The following is a 16,714-nucleotide window of genomic DNA, read 5'->3' as shown; positions in this document are numbered from 1 at the left end:
TTTTCTACTATTGGGATTAAAGAAGGGGCTGCCACATGTAGACACATTCTTATTACTTCATTCTTTGAAATTATTATATTTAAACTTGGAGATTCCTATTGCCTACAAAGAAATGTAAGTTTTCACACTGGTACTGATTATGTTACAGGATCTTACCAAAAACAATATTCATATTTCATATTCATAGAGACATGTAAGTTCTTCTGTACTCCCAGGTGCAAGCTCCTTGAGGCATGGAGAGGGGAAATCACACAGTGACGGAGTTCATCTTGCTGGGCTTCTCAACAGACCCTGTGATGCAAATGGTCCTCTTTGTCCTGTTCCTTGGAGTATATTCTCTGACATTGCTAGGAAACACTACCCTCATCATATTGATCTGCAATGACTCCAGGCTCCACACACCCATGTATTTCTTCATTGGAAATCTGTCTTTTCTGGATCTCTGGTATTCCTCTGTCTACACTCCAAAGATCCTAGTGACCTGCATCTCTGAAAACAAAAGCATCTCCTTTGCTGGATGTCTGTCTCAGTTCTTCTTCTCTGCTGGATTGGCCTATAGTGAATGCTACTTACTAGCTGCCATGGCTTATGATCGCTATGCAGCCATCTCCAACCCCCTGCTTTATGCTCAAGTCATGTCAAAGAAGTTGTGCATCTCTTTGGTTATGTATTCCTATACAGGAGGATTTGTCAATGCAATTATATTAACTAGCAACACATTCACATTGGATTTTTGTGGCGACAATGTCATTGATGACTTTTTCTGTGATGTACCACCTCTCATAAAGCTGGCATGTGATGTCAGGGAGAGTTATCAATCTGTGCTGTACTTTCTCCTAGCCTCAAACGTCATTACTCCCACCCTGCTCATCTTGGGCTCTTATCTCTTCATCATTGCCGCCATCCTGAGGATCCGATCTACCCAGGGTCGCCTCAAGGCCTTCTCCACCTGCTCCTCCCACCTCATCTCTGTAACCTTGTACTATGGCTCCATCCTCTACATCTACTCTCGTCCAAGTTCCAGTTACTCCCTAGAGAGAGATAAAATGGTGTCTACCTTTTATACTGTGTTATTCCCCATGTTGAACCCCATGATCTACAGCCTGAGGAATAAAGATGTGAAGGAAGCACTGAGAAAACTTGTCAAGTTATCTCCTTCTGATGTCTAAGTTTATGCACACTTAGCAAGCCAGGACTAGGTGATAGCAAACTACTTGGGGGCAAGTTGGAAAAGTGAGTACAAAAAAAATAAATCTTCCATTCTTTGAAATTCCACCAAAAATTTTTCACATTGTTTTCTTTAAAAATGTATTTTTTTCCAATCTTGGTCTCAGCAATTCACACTCTTACAGTCCCTCCTATTTCTTGACAACTGGACTCCTGGAGCTCCACCTGGGGCCTGGCCAAGGATCTCTGCATCCACTTCCATCAGTTATTAGAAGAGAGTTCCAGCACAACCGTTAGGGTGTTTGGCCATCTGGTCACCAGACTAGGTCAGATCAGGCTTTCTCTCAACCATTGCCAGTAGTCTACAGTGGATGTATCATTGTGGATTTCTGGGGACCTCTCTAGCACTTTGCTTCTTCCTGGTCTCATGTGGTCTTCATTTATCATGGTCTGTTATTCCTTGTTCTCCCTTTCTGTTATTGATCCAGCTGGGATCTCCAAGATTGGAAAAGCACAGGGACAAATATCCAAACTAATGGAAGCACATGAATTATGAACCAAAAGATGTGGAGCCCCCAACTGGATCAGGCCATCTGGATAAGTGAGACAATTGAATAGCTTGAACTGTTTGGGAGGCACCCAGGCAGTGGAACCTGAACCTGTCCTTAGTGCATGAGCTGGCTGTTTGGAAACTTGGGCTTACACAGGGACACTTTGCTAAGCCTAGAAGGAGGGTACTGGACCTGCCTGTACTGAATCCACCAAGTTGAATTGAATCCCCAGGGGAGTCTTGGCCCTGGAGGAGATAGCAATGGGGGTAGGAGCTGGGGGAAGGTGGGGACGGGGCTGGGAGTGGGGAGGACAGGGGTAACCTATGGCTGATGTGTAAAATTAAAACACTAATATAATAAATAAAAAAGGAGAAAAAAGATTTTAAAAAATGTGTTTTTGTTTTAGTGTAATAAATAATGAGTTACATTATAACGTATTCATGTATGTATATAATGGAACTTTGTTCATATTCATTTCACATTTACTTTTATCTAATGATTGAATTAGTTTTATGTTAATATTAAAATAGCTTTTAAAGTATATAACTTGAATTGTGTGCGAAATAGTAAAGCATATAATACTTTCTCAGACGACTGAAGTTCATTTTATTCTTCCCCTAATTACTGCCCAGTTATTATCATTACATAATGGTTACTATGGAGATGTGAAGGAAATATCCTATGGAAAGATGACACACAGGGATGGCACCTTATTTTCCTCTGTCCAAATACTAGTAAGGATTCTTCAGTAACAATGCACATGAATAGGGAATGTCAAAATTAATTTTAAAGAAAGAGAAAGGGAATGCAGTTATATGAGAAAATAAATGCCATGGGGAAAAGGAGGGATGAAAAACTTAGATCTAATATACCTGATGTAGTGTCTGTAGCTATTTGTTGTAGTTTTCAATTTTAATGAACTCAAAATGGTCTCATTTTACCAATTGTAGCATAATTCCTACACAAGATCAAGCCAGCCAAAACTCAAGCATGGACAGAGGAGATGAATCATGAAGTCTTAACACTAGCTGAGAAGCTGATAACAATTGATAGCTTCTGGAGTAGAAATAATGTTATCTTCAGGGATGCAGCCACTGAACATCTACCATGCTTCAGTAGAAGGTCCTATGCTCAAGCATATATAAACAACACTAAGTGGATTCAGTAACTATAAAAAATAGAGATGACATGAACAGGGGAGGAATAAGTGGTGGGTTATATGTAGGGAAGGAATTATAGATGAGGAGATAGAGATAGATTTTATAAAATGCATTGAATGCATGTATGACATTTTCAAACAATATAAAAAATTTAATTTATGAGCAAGAAATCTCAAATTTTAAACCTTCACTTCCATTCATGAATATGATATTGAATGTGATTATACCTAAACCAGCCATGTACTAAATATTGAGTTAGTCCTTTCTTAATTAAAATTTTCCATTTAAATATACTAGTTTTGAGTTTATAGTGCTGGCTCGTTGATCTGAACCTATATTTGGAATTTGCCTAAAGGGATGGCAGTTAAGGTGCCCCAAGGGAATACCTCATACAACCCTAAGAAAATGCCTGCAAGGATTCCAAAAAGAAGAAAAAAAATCACTAAATAACATTTTGAATGGCTCACTTCATTTATTAAGAGAACTTGAATGCAGAAAGGATTTCATCAGGTCCTTGAAAAATACATCAGGGCAGAGATGTTCTACCTGTTTGGGGCCATTAGAGAGTTGAGGTATTGAGTTCATGAAGTTATAAGGAACTTGGCATAGCCAGACATAGTTTTGGGGGTTTTTGTTTGTTTTTTTACATGTTTAGCAATGTATTTGATCCACCAATATTTCTGGCAGCAGCATAAACAACTTTCTCAGGGTTTGGAAATGTTGAAGACACTGGCTTATGGCAAAGACTACAGAGAAAAAGAGGTAGCATAGATATGGAAAGAATGGACCCTACCAGTAAACTTTGCTATTGTTGATTTATTTGTTTCATTGGCCTAAACTCACTACTTTCCTCTGATATGTGTTGTATTAATATGTGACTGAGGGAGGGTTCTGTAAAGAACCTGCCCTCCCTAGGAAACAATACACTTGTTAGGGTAACTTATAACCAAAAGGATTCATATTTCTCAAAAAAATGTTAGAGAAACCCTCAAATATTTTGCCTAACATTGCAACCATGCAAAAGAAGTATGGTTTATACAATTGCTTATATACACTCCATTGGTGATTTATCAAGAAATTAGAAATAACTCTTACTAAAAATGTAATTATAAAATCTTGCTCATAAATCCAGGAATCTCACCCTTCTAACTCTTCAATCAGTAGCAATAGCTTGACAAACTTAAAATCAAACTAAATTACCAAAATAGTGTTATTTCCCAACAATCAATTCATAAGTAGCCAATGAAATAAATTTATTAAATAAGATACAAAATACACTACAGAAAAGTAACAAACACTCAAGTGTATGCACTAAACGGTTTATATCATACAACAGGGGAACAATAATAATTGAAGGTCATTTGTTCAACACTTCATTTGCCAAGGATTACAATATGGATGCAAGTGAAATTTGTAAGCATACAAACATGTCTGTAGCTGAATGATTTAGAAAATATAGTCAAATCCCTAGCAAGAAGGATCACCTTCATGCTTATAGTCGTGTTGTCTTTGTTTTGTTCCTGAAGGAGTCTTTGGTATCTTGGTTTCTCAGACTATAGATGAAAGTGTTGAGCATTGTGCTGACAACGGTGAAGAGCAGAAGGCCACATTGCCTTTCTCTAGAAAGTAGATTGAAACTATGCTTTTGTTGTGGGACAGTTCCTTCTATGATTAAAACCTTCCATCTTAGAGAAGAGCTCATTAAAACAATGAACAATTATAGGGAGGTAAAACAATAGGTTTTCTAAAGTAAGGTGAAATAGCAGGAAGCTCTCCTTAAGCTCAGAAAGTAAACAGCTCAAAACAGCTTCAATGAGTCTCTGAAACTGGTCAGAGTCTCTAGGCCTCTCCTCCCTGAGGATGTATATGAGCAATAAGTTGTGATCAGGTTACACTCTCAAACAAGCATGGTGGGAGGAGTGGAGAAACAAATTCCCATCCCTAGTGGAGGACTTGATATCTTCTAGAAAAGGGAGAGTCAGTTTTCTTTAAGGGTTTAACATATGGTAGGTTAACTATGCTTCAGGGCATGGCCCCATTCCCAAGCAAAGTTGAACAGTATAAATTGGACTGGATGGAAGCAAAGGATAGGAAGTTGAGAGTGTAGGGAGCCAGTTATAACTGGGAAGAGTTGGAGCAGAGGGTTTGAATATAATAAAAAATAATATAGACTTCTCAATGAATTAATAAAATATTATTTAAAAATAAATTGCACATAAAAGTAAGAGGCAATTATGCTGAAACATCCAGATAGACTGATTTATTAGAATGTATCATCTCTGCAGCAGCTCCACTCCATGTTGCCTTTACTGGAGCAAGAAATCTCTGTGGAAAGGCTGCATCTATATGACCCCAAATGTGAGTTCCAGAAAATGAAAGTAATTCAGGCCACTAGTCTGAGCAACACAGAGTAGCAGAAACAATGGAGTCAAAAGCAACTCTCTTATTCTGTCTTATTGAGGTTTTACTATAAAATTGTATCACATGTTGGCCCAATACAAACATCAGACTGAATTTCAAATTGTTAGCAGGACCAGATATATCATTGTCTGCTATCTGTACATTGTATGTACACGTGTAAATTGTGTGTGTGTGTGTGTGTGTGTTTGTGTGTGTGTGTGTATGTGTAAATATCTGCAAATATGTTTAGCATGGCAATGATCTTAGGAGTTAAGCCATATTCTACATATCCCAGCTAATGGTAGCAAAAAGAGAAGACTGATTAGTCATCTCTCATCACAAGTTCTTACCCTTGGCCTACAAAGCCAATTCTCATTAGTAACACTACTTTCTTTGATGTGACATTTCAAAGATATTCTTTTTCTTTCAGTGTGCATCAGGGTTCACTTTAACAAGCTTTGTATTAAAACATTGCTTTCTTGCAAACACACAATGCAAAAATATAACTTGTACACACAACTTTGAATCTAGACTACTGTATGCCAAAGAAAAAAATATTAAAGAACATTGCTATTCATATAGTATCTTCTCAAAGTGGTAGGACTCAAACATTTTTATTAAATTTATTTATTTATTTTGTATTCCTACTACAGTTTCCCCTCGCTCTTCCCCTCTCATTCCCTGTCGCCACCTCCCTTCTGCCCCTTCCAATTGCTCCTTCTCTGTTCAGTAAGGTGCAGGATCCCCATGTGTATCAACAAAGCATGACATGCCAAGTTGCAGTATGACTAAGCACTCCCCTTGTATTAAGGCTGAGTACTGCAACCCAGTGTGAGGAATAGGTTCCCAAAAGCCATCCAAAGCCTCTGGGAGACCCTACTCCCACTGTTAGGAGTCCCACAAGTAGACCAAGCTACACAACTCTCACATATATGTAGAGAGCCTAGGTTGGTCCTATAAGGGAGCCCTGGTTGTTGGTTAGGCTCTGTGAGGTCCTATGAGCCAGGTTAGTCGTTTCTGTAGGTTTTCTTGTGATGTCCTTGACTCCTATGACCTGTACAATCCTTCCTCCCTCTCTTCAGTAGGATTCCCTGAGCTCAGCCCAATGTTTGCCTGTGGATCTCTGCATCTGTTTACATCAGTTACTGGATGAAGACTCTTTGATAACAATTAGTGTGCTCACCAATCTGTGAGTATGGCAGAATATCATTAGACATCATAACACTGACATTTTTTTCCCAGTTGTGTTTGGTTCTATCCTAGGTCTCTGGGCCATCCAACCTGTGGATACTAGCACTCCAGTCAGTGTCAAGTGTGCGATCACCCTCACGGCATTGATCTGAGGCTGGACCTGTCATTGGTTGGCCACTTATACAATCTCTATGCCACACTTACACATCCCTCCCCCAACCCTAGAACATTCCATAAGTAAGACAAACTATAGGTCAAATGTTGTGTAACTGGGTTGGTGTCTCAATCTCTCCACTGGAAGTCTTGCCTGGTCACAGGAGATGGCCAGTACAAGCTATATATCCACTGTTGTTGGGAATCTTAGCTAGGGTCATCCTTGTAGATTCCTGGGAGTTTCCTTTGCATCGGGTTTTTACCTAACCACAAAAGGCCCTCTCTTTCCAGTCATCCCTTTCAGTACTATCCCTCTCCATCCACCCCAACCTGACACTAACATTCCCATCCCCACTTGCCCACAGTCCACCCTCAAGATCTCTTCTATTTCCCCTTCCCAGGGAGATCCAGGACCTCTTTGTGTCTTCCTGTGACCTAGCCTCACTAGGCCTGTAGATTGTAGCATGGTTATCCTTACAGTTAACATCTACTTATAAGTGATTACATGCCATTTTTGTCTTTCTATATCTGGGTTACTTCACTCAGGATGATTTTTTTCCAGTATCATAAATTTGCCTTCAAATTTTGTAATGTCACTATTTTTAACAGCTGAGTAATACTCCATTGTATAAATGTACCACATTTTCTTTATCCATTCTTTGGTTGAAAGGCATCTAGGTTGTTTCTGGTTCTGGCTATTTCAAATAAAGCTGCTATGAAGATAGTTGAGTAAGTATCCTTGTAGTATGATTAAGCATCCTTTGAGTATATGCACAACAGTGGTATAGCTCTTGAGGTGGTCTTGGTCTTGAGGTGGATTGATTCCTAATTTTTTGAGAAACCACCATATTGATTTCCAAAGTTGCTGTACAAGTTTTCACTTCCACCAGAAGTGGGAGAGTATTGCCTTTGCTCCACATCCTCTCCAGAATGAGCTGTAATTTGCATTTTTGAACTCCAACAGCTGATAAACACCTTTAGTCAAGTGGCTGGATACAAAATTAACTCAAAAAATCAGGAGCCTAGAACTAAACAGAGAATTCTCAACAGAAGAACCTCAAATGACTGAAAGACAAATTGCTCAACATCTCCAAAATATATAAAGAACTCAAAAAGCTAGACATCAAAATACTGAACATTCCTATTAAAAAATGGGCTACAGAGCTTAACAGAAAATTCTCAATAGAAGAATTTCAAATGGCTGAAAGGCATTTAAAGAATTGTTCAACATCCTTAGTCATCAAGGAAATGCAAATCAAAACAACTCTGAGATACCATCTTACACCTGTCAGAATGGCTAAGATTAAAAACACTGAAGACAGCTTATGTTGGAGAGGATGTGGAGAAAGGGGAGCACTCTTCCACTTTTGGTGGGAATGCAAACTTGTACAGCCACTCAGGAAATCACTATGGTGGTTTCTCAGAAAACTGTGAATAAGTCTTCCTCAAGACCCAGTTATATCAATCACTCTTGGGCATATACCCAAGGAATACTCAATCATACCACAAGGACATATGTTCACCTATGTTCATAGCAGCATTATTTGTAATGGCCAGTACCTGGAAACAACCTAGATGCCCCTCAGATGAAGAATGGATAAAGAAAATATGGCACATATATACAATGGAGTACTACTCAGCAGTAAAAAACAATGATATCATGAAATTTGCAGGCCAATGGATAGATCTAGAAAACATCATCTTGAATGAGGTAACCCAGACTCAGAAGGACAAACATAGTGTGTACTCACTCATAAGTGGATACTAAATGGAAGGGAAGGGATGCCCAGACTGCAAACCACAATTCCAGAGAGGCTAGCTAACAGGAAAAGACCCTAGGAGGGACACATGGATGATCCTATGAACGAGAAGTGGATGAGATCTACATAAGTGGGCTGTGTGATGAGGGGTGGCAGAGGGTGAGGAATGGGGGATGAGAACATAAGAAAATGGGAGGGTCAAGCTGGAACAGGGACAGGGTGGGAGGGCAGGGAGGAAGATACCATGATAGATGAGGACACCATGGGAATAGGAAGAGGTAGGGTGCTGGGGAGGCTCTCAGGAATCCACAAGGTTGACCCCACCTTGGTCTGCTGGCAATGGTCCAGAGGGTGCCTGGACTGGTCTACTCTGGTGACCAGCCTAGCAAATAACCTAGCTGTCATCATAGAGCCTTTGACCAGTGACAGATGGAGGCAGGTACAGAGATCCATGGCCAGGCACCAGGCTGAGCTTCCAGAATCCAATTGATGAGAGAGAGGAGAAATTCTGCAGGCAAGGGACTTCAAGACCATGATGGGAGGACATGCAGAGATGACTAGCCACACTAGTGGAAGTCCATGAATTGTTGAGTGGTGGCTGTGGAGTCCCCATGGGACTGGACTAGGCCCTCTGGATATGGAAGATGGTTGTTTTGCTCGAACCATTAGGGAGGCACCCAGGCAGGGGGATCGGGATCTGTTCCTGGTCTATGGGCAGGCTTCTGGGAATCTGTTGCCTGTGGTGTGACACCTTACACAGCCTTGGTGCAGTGGGAAGGGGCTTGGACCTGCCTAGGCTCCGTGTGCTGGGCTCTGGTGACTCCTCATGGGAGACCTCAAATTGGATGTAGGGATGTGGGGTGGCTTGGGAAAGAGGGCTGGGGGTGGGAGAAGGGAGGAGGAGGGTCTTTGGATAGCATTGGAGTGAGTAGAAAATTTCTCGATAAAGAAAAATGAAAAAAAAAAGAAATTTGTGGAACAAAAAAAAGAAAGTAAGTAAAATAAGGTAATGATATTATAAAAAAAAAAAGTGGAGAAGGTGATGGAACTGGCTTACCCAAGTAATCAGGTTGGTGAATACACTAGCATCATAGAGCCGTTCTTCAGTAACTGATGGAAGCAGATGCTAAGATCCACAGCCAAACACCAGACTGAGCTCCAGGAGTCCAGTCAAAGAGAGAGAAGAGGGATTCTATGAATAAGAGCATCAAGATCATGATGGGAAACCTTCAGACACAACCAAACCAAACTAGTGGGAACTCATGAAATTTAGATCAATAGCTGTGGAGCCTGCGTGGGACTGGACAAGGCTTTCTGCATAGCTAGACAGTTGTGTAACTTGATTTGCTTAAGGCCCCCCGGCAGTAGGATCAGAATCCATCCCTGATGCATGACTAGACATTTGGAGCCCACTACCTATGATGCAAGGGACACCTTGCACAGACTTGAGGCAGGGGGAGGGGCTTGGACCTGCCTCTACTAAATGTACTTCCCCATTGGAGGTCTTACCTTCTTATAGGAGGGAATGGTGGGTGTGTTGAGAGGCTGTAGGGGCTGGAGAAGGGAAGAGGGGGATCTTTGATTGGTATGTAAAATGAATAAAAAATTTTCTTAAAAAAATCAGTAGCCCTCTTACATACAAACGATAAATAGGCTAAGAAAGAAATCAGGGAAACAAGACCCTTCACAGTGGCCACAAATAATATTTAATATCTCAGGGTAACTCTACCCAAGCAAGTGAAAGATCTTTACAACAAGAAATTCAAGAATTGAAGAAAAGAAGACATCAAAAGATGGAAAGATCTCCCAGCTTGTGGACTGGTAGGATTAATGGATATTTTACCAAAAGCAATATATAGACTCAGTGTAATCCCCATTAAAATTCCAACACAATTCTTTATGGACTTTGAAAGAATCAATGATAGCTAAAACAATCCTGTACAATAAAAGAACTTCCAGAGGTATCACCATCCCTGACTTCAAGCTCTACTACAGAGCTATAGCAACAAAAACACCATGGTATTGGCATTTAAAAAAAGACAAGTGGATCAATGGAATAGAATTGAAGACCCAAACATAAATCTATACATCTATGGCCACCCGATTTTGGACAAAGAAGTCAAAATTATAAAATGGAAAAAAGAAAGCATCTTCAACAAATGGTGCTGGCATAACTGGATGTCAGCTTGTAGAAGAATGCAAATAGATCCATATCTATCACCCTACATAAAACTCTAGCCCAAGTTGATCAAAGACCTCAATATAAATTGTAACATTGAACCTGACAGAAGAGAAAGTGGGAAATAGCCTTGAACAACTTGGCACAGGAGGAAACTTCCTGACTAGAACACTAGCAGCACAGACACTAAGACCAATAATTAATAAATGGGACCCCATGAAACTGAAAAGCTTCTTTTAGACAACAAACACTGTCAATAGGACAAAACAGCAGCCTACAGAATGGACAAAGCTCTTCATAAATAACCACATCCCACAGAAGACTGATATCCAAAATATATAAAGAACTCAAGAAAGTAGCCATAAAAAACAAATAATCCAATTTTAAAATGGGATGCAAATCTAAACAGAAAATTCTAAACAGAAGAATCTTAAATGCTCGAGAAATTCTTAAATGGTCAACATCCTTGGCCATCAGGGAAATGCAAATCAAAAGGACTCAAATATAGTCTTACTAATTGTGTGAAAATTGTATACATTATATTTTTATCACATCCTTCTAATTAATACTACCTGTATACTATTGTTTATATAGTAAACCAATGGACTACTTTATCAGTAGACACACCCTTAAAAAAACTAACTCTCTATCCCCCAAGCACTATCAATTACCAATAGATTCTCAGTTATGGGCTTGATTTAAGGTCCAATCACTCCTTCCATGATGAGTTTTGGTCTAGTTTGAGCTCATGCACGTCTTGAACTCTGTCAAAACCACTTTTAATTAATATGTACCATTACTTTGGAAAAACGCTTTTTCCTTGTATTCATTTGCTACCTTTGTCTCTTACGGTCTTTCTGCCCTTCTTGCATCATGATCCTTTATCCTGGAAAGGAGGATGTTGTGTGATATACATGTCCCTTTTAGTGCTGAGCACTCTCTAGACACGTATTCTCTGAATGTCTACCTGTTGTGACCCTCTATGTTAGTCAATGCTTGTTACAAATTAAAGCATATTCATGAGGTTTGATGAGTTATATCCTCAACCCAGTCATTTTGCACCACCTTTTAACGTATAGTTCAATGGCAATAAGTGCAGTAATGGTTTATGCATCCATTGCCAGCATCCACTCACAGAAGTTGATCACCTTGCAAGATAGAAATTCAACTAATTTCCTGTCCCCTCCAGACCTGAGCAACCATGGCTCTTAATTTTTGTGAGTTTGATTACTGAGTACTTCATAAATAGAATTACATAGTATCTATCCTTTTGTTAATGGTTCATTTTGCCCAACATAATGTCTCCAAATTATATCCATGTTATAGCATGTATCAGAATTTCCTCCTACATATGGATATAGATATTGATATGTATGTATCATGTTTGACTCATCTTTTTGCCCATTTGTGGTAGTTTGAATGTAATTGGCCCCCATAAGCTCATGGAAAGTGGCAGTGTTAGGAAGTGTTGCCTTATTGGAGTAGGTGTAGCCTTGTTGGAGGAAGTGTGTCACTATCTTCTGTGTTCAAGTTATGCCTAGTATGGACACAGACAGTTCACTTCCTGTTGCCTGCAGATCAAGATGCAGAACTCCCAGCTCCTTCTCTAGCACCATGCCTTCCTGCATGCCATCATGTTTCTAACCATGATGATAATGGACTAAAGCTCTGAAACTATAAGCTAGCTTCAATTAAATGTTTTCCCATAATCCAATTGATGAGAGAGAGGAGAAATTCTGCAGGCAAGGGACTTCAAGACCATGATGGGAGGACATGCAGAGATGACTAGCCACACTAGTGGAAGTCCATGAATTGTTGAGTGGTGGCTGTGGAGTCCCCATGGGACTGGACTAGGCCCTCTGGATATGGAAGATGGTTGTTTTGCTCAAACCATTTGGGGGGCACCCAGGCAGGGGGATCGGGATCTGTTCCTGGTCTATGGGCAGGCTTCTGGGAATCTGGTGCCTGTGGTATGACACCCTGCACAGCCTTGGTGCAGTGGGAAGGGGCTTGGACCTGCCTAGACTCAGTGTGCTGGGCTCTGCTGACTCCCCATGGGAGACCTCAAACTGGGGGATGTAGGGATGCGGGGTGGCTTGGGAAAGAAGGCTGGGGGTGGGAGGAGGGGGGAAGGAGGGTCTGTGGATAGCATGTGGTAGAAAATAGTAGAAAATTTCTTAATAAAGAAAAATGAAAAAAAATATTTTCCCATGATAGAAGTTGCTGTGATCATGGTGTCTTTTCACAGCAATTAAAACCCTAACTAAGATGCCATTAAAAATCATTAGATTAATAGTTGCTTTACATTTAAGCCACTGTTGTAAGTAAATATGAGTATAAACATCTAAAAAAGTGACTCACAAATCTATGGATATAATGAAGAGTTGCTTTGCTGTGCTTTCCTGTGCACCAAATGCATGCCAATTGCTCAAAGATGTCAGAAGGAAGAACCAGCTCCCCTGAAATTGGAGTTAAAGATGGTTATGAGGCACCATTTGGGTGTTGGGACCTGGATCCTCTAGAACAGAGACCAATGTTCTAAACTGCTGAGCCATCTTTCTGACTTCTAGTATGGCTCTCTAATCCACACTTCTTCTCATCAAGTGTTGTAAGTATTTTGCAGTTGTCAGTTCTAGATTTAGATTCCAGTTTGTCTACCAATAGACAATGGCTTGAAATAACTCATTGAATCCATCAAACACTGGTAATAGTTCTGTAACCACTTATAGAGCTACTATTTCCCTTTAAAATATTGAAGTTAAGATTATATTACAAAATGTTTTATGGGACATTAAAGCTTCTCAGAACCCCAATGTCCTTATAGAGTCTATTCCAACCTGGCAAGTGTTTTGTTAAAATTATTCAACTTCATTCAGCCTAGATGTTGATGAGGGAATTGTGTGTGTGTGTGTGTGTGTGTGTGTGTGTGTGTGTGTGTGTGTGTGTAAAATTCTATTCAGTTGTAAGGAAAAATGTAATCTGCAGAAAATGGATGGATCTGAAAAATATTTGAGGTGATCTAACCTCCAAAAAATAAATATTACATGTTCTCCCATATATGAATTCCAGTTTTCAATACACAATGTACACACCTACACAAACACACCACACACACGCATACACACACACACACACACACACACACACACACACACACACACACAACAAGTATGACAATAAACTTTGAAATCATAAGGGGAGAAGAAGGTGGGGAAGAGATAGGGAAGAACACACTAAGGATCAAAGTGAACAGGAGTCTTCAGGGAAGAACACAAGACACCTCTTGTAGAGGGATGGAGAAAAAAGGAAAAAGAAGAATAAACAAAAAAATTTTGATTGAAAATGCCATAATGAAACCCAATACTTAGTACGATGATTAAACAATAAATAGGGATGGAGGGGGAAATTTCAGTGAGTAAATAAGGATATAAAACTGAATTCTCAAATCTCACACAAACCAAAGCACATGTTATGTATACTGGTGTTCCTATGAAGAGGTATCAGGCAAAGACAGGAGATAGAAGAATCTCTGTATACTTACAATCTTATATACACAGCAGTGAACAACAGACAAAACCTGTTTCAAAAATAGGTGGAAGCAGAGGTTGTTCACTGACCTCCATCTGCACACCATGGCACTTATGTGCTACCGACACTGACACATACCAACACACACATTCATACACATAATCATACACATAGATTAAGAAAGGAATAGAAAATAAACAAACCCATGAAATGAATATATTTGTGCCATTAAAATGTTGACTGTGATCACAATTCACTCCATACATTTGTATAATTTTTAAAATAAATGAAAATAAAAAATGCGAAAAAGATTAGCTAGTATGTGGGGGAAATGAATTGTTTTCATTTTACAAACAATTTAATAATATATTATTGCTACAATAAATATAACTTAACATATAGAAAACAGACTTCTATTTGCACATTAAGTGATTACTTTTAAGTCTCTAGTATACTTATTTCTGATAGTACCAGCTAAGAATAATTGCATGAAGATAAGCATTTTAAATTTGCTTAGACATTTTTTTCCTTCATGAAAATGTAGCTGTATCTAACATTTTCCTCAAAGCATCCTTGACATCTTTGTTTCTTAAACTGTAGATCAAGGGGTTCAGCATTGGAATTACTACGGTATAGAACACTGAAACCACCTTGTCCCTCTCCAGGGCATAACTAGTGCTTGGCCGGGAGTAAATGAAGAGAATTGAACCATAGTACAAGGTGACAGCAGTCAGGTGAGAACCACATGTGGAGAAGGCCTTGAGGCGGCCTTGGGTGGAGCGGATCTTCAAGATGGCAGCAATGATGAAGAGGTAGGAGGCCAAAATCAGCACGGTGGGGGTGATGACATTTGAGGCTAATATGAAATACAGTACAGCCTGGTAGCTCTCCTTCACGTCACATGCCAACTTCACAAGAGGGGGCAGGTCACAGAAGAAGTCGTCAATAGTATTGTCTCCACAGAAGCTCAGGGTAAACGTCTCACTAGTGATAATGGTGGAATTTACAAAGCCACCAACATAGGAAGCTGCAACAAGACTAGCACATAACCTTGGGGACATTACCTGGGAGTAAAGTAAGGGGTTGGAAATGGCCACATAGCGATCATAAGCCATGGCAGCTAGTAGGTAACACTCACTGTAGGCCAGTCCAGCAGAGAAGAAGAACTGAGCCAGACATCCAGCAAAGGAGATGCTTTTGTCTTCAGAGATGCATGTTATTAAGATTTTGGGGGCATAGACAGAAGAATACCAGAGATCCAGGAATGACAGGTTACCTATGAAGAAATACATGGGTGTGTGGAGTCGAGAATCAGCACAGATGAGAGAAATCAGGGTGATATTCCCTAGGAGACTGATGACATAAATGATGAGGAAGATGAAAAAGAGTACCCACTGTAACACCACGTCTTCTGTAAATCCTAAAAGGATGAATTCCTTCACCCCAGTAACATTTTTCTCATCCATGACTTGGGAGCATTTATGGTACACTCTGTGAAAATATTAAATTATGGCTGAAAATGTCACTAAATATTTTCTCCATTATTTGTCATTCTACAAACTTTATTTTTCTTTAATTCTCCAAGGGCAAAAATAAAATGCTTTTAAATGGCCTTATTCACATTTCTGCCCTAGGATTATTAACTATTTTTCATGGATACTATAAACAACACCCAAGTACTTGCATATATGATATAGTAAGATCTAACTGTACATTCTAGAATGCTTTAGGCTTAGCTATCCCAAGGAAGTAAGGTAGATTATGACAGAGTAGGTAGACAGTTTATTAGAGAACCATTTATTACACTGATTTAGTGCAGATCAAAAGTAAGTTAAAGACTAGTTTAATTGAAGTAAGATTTGTTGATCAGAACTTTATACCCTTACATTCTAGTCTCTTTGGCATGAGAAGGTACTCTGCAGGCTATAGAAAGAGAAACCTGGACACCAACCTAACCACAAAACTCTTCACCTACAATCTGTCTGCCTGCTAGATGTACTGGGGCAATGGTGGCATAAAACTTGTGGGAGTGGGCAACCAATGTCCGATTTAACTTGAGACCCACTCCACAAGAGGCAGCCAATTCCCAACACCACTTGGATGGCCAGAAATTAGAGCCTGGATAGCCCAGAGACCTAGGGTTGTACAAACATGACTAGGCTTTAAAAAAATAAAATAAAATGATTCCTAATGATATTCTGCTATGCTAGTACCTTGTCCAACCATCATCAGAGAGGCTTCCCATACCAGCAGATGGGAGATGTTGCAAAGACATACAGCCAGACATTATGAATAGAGAGAATCTAAATTGGAAATCTCCTTCAGGTCCCTCCCCTCAGAAATGGGGGACATGCAGAAGAGGGGGAGGAAAAACTGTAAGATTCAGAGGGATGGAGATCATCAGGAGAACATGGTCCACCAAACCAAATAAGCAGAGCTCACATGGGCTCACAGAGGCTGAAGCAGCAAGCATGGGCCCTGTGTCTATGTTAGCGCTGTTAGGTGGGTATTTTTGTGTGACTCCTAACAGTGGGAGCTGGTGTATCTCTGACTCCTTTGCTTGCTCTTAAGACTGTTTTCCTCCTGCAGGGCTGCTTTGGCCAACCTTGATAAGAGGGCTTTGGT

The 16,714-nt window shown here is 39.9% G+C and overlaps 2 protein-coding genes across 2 annotated transcripts; one reads left to right on the top strand and one right to left on the bottom strand.

Annotated features, from left to right (window-relative positions):
• The first annotated feature begins 233 nt into the window (after window positions 1–233).
• LOC118583120 (olfactory receptor 1013-like) lies at window positions 234–1,169 on the top strand. The gene has a single exon (XM_036186474.1). The coding sequence runs from the start codon at window positions 234–236 to the stop codon at window positions 1,167–1,169; it is 936 nt and encodes a 311-aa protein (XP_036042367.1).
• A 13,450-nt stretch (window positions 1,170–14,619) lies between these two features.
• Window positions 14,620–15,571, bottom strand: LOC118583106 (olfactory receptor 1013-like). The gene has a single exon (XM_036186436.1). It carries the CDS (start codon window positions 15,553–15,555, stop codon window positions 14,620–14,622), a length of 936 nt encoding a protein of 311 aa, XP_036042329.1. The 5' UTR covers window positions 15,556–15,571.
• Between the last annotated feature and the right edge of the window lie 1,143 nt (window positions 15,572–16,714).

Source organism: Onychomys torridus, chromosome 4 (assembly GCF_903995425.1).
Source record: "Onychomys torridus chromosome 4, mOncTor1.1, whole genome shotgun sequence".
Taxonomy (NCBI): Eukaryota; Metazoa; Chordata; class Mammalia; order Rodentia; family Cricetidae; genus Onychomys; species Onychomys torridus.
This window is presented reverse-complemented; position numbering and strand designations above follow the sequence as displayed.

What these genes read in the sequence shown, in the direction of transcription:
- LOC118583120 (XM_036186474.1), top strand. Translation starts at nt 234, where the DNA reads ATGGAGAGGGGAAATCACACAGTGACGGAGTTCATCTTGCTGGGCTTC.
- LOC118583106 (XM_036186436.1), bottom strand. Translation starts at nt 15,555, where the DNA reads ATGGATGAGAAAAATGTTACTGGGGTGAAGGAATTCATCCTTTTAGGA.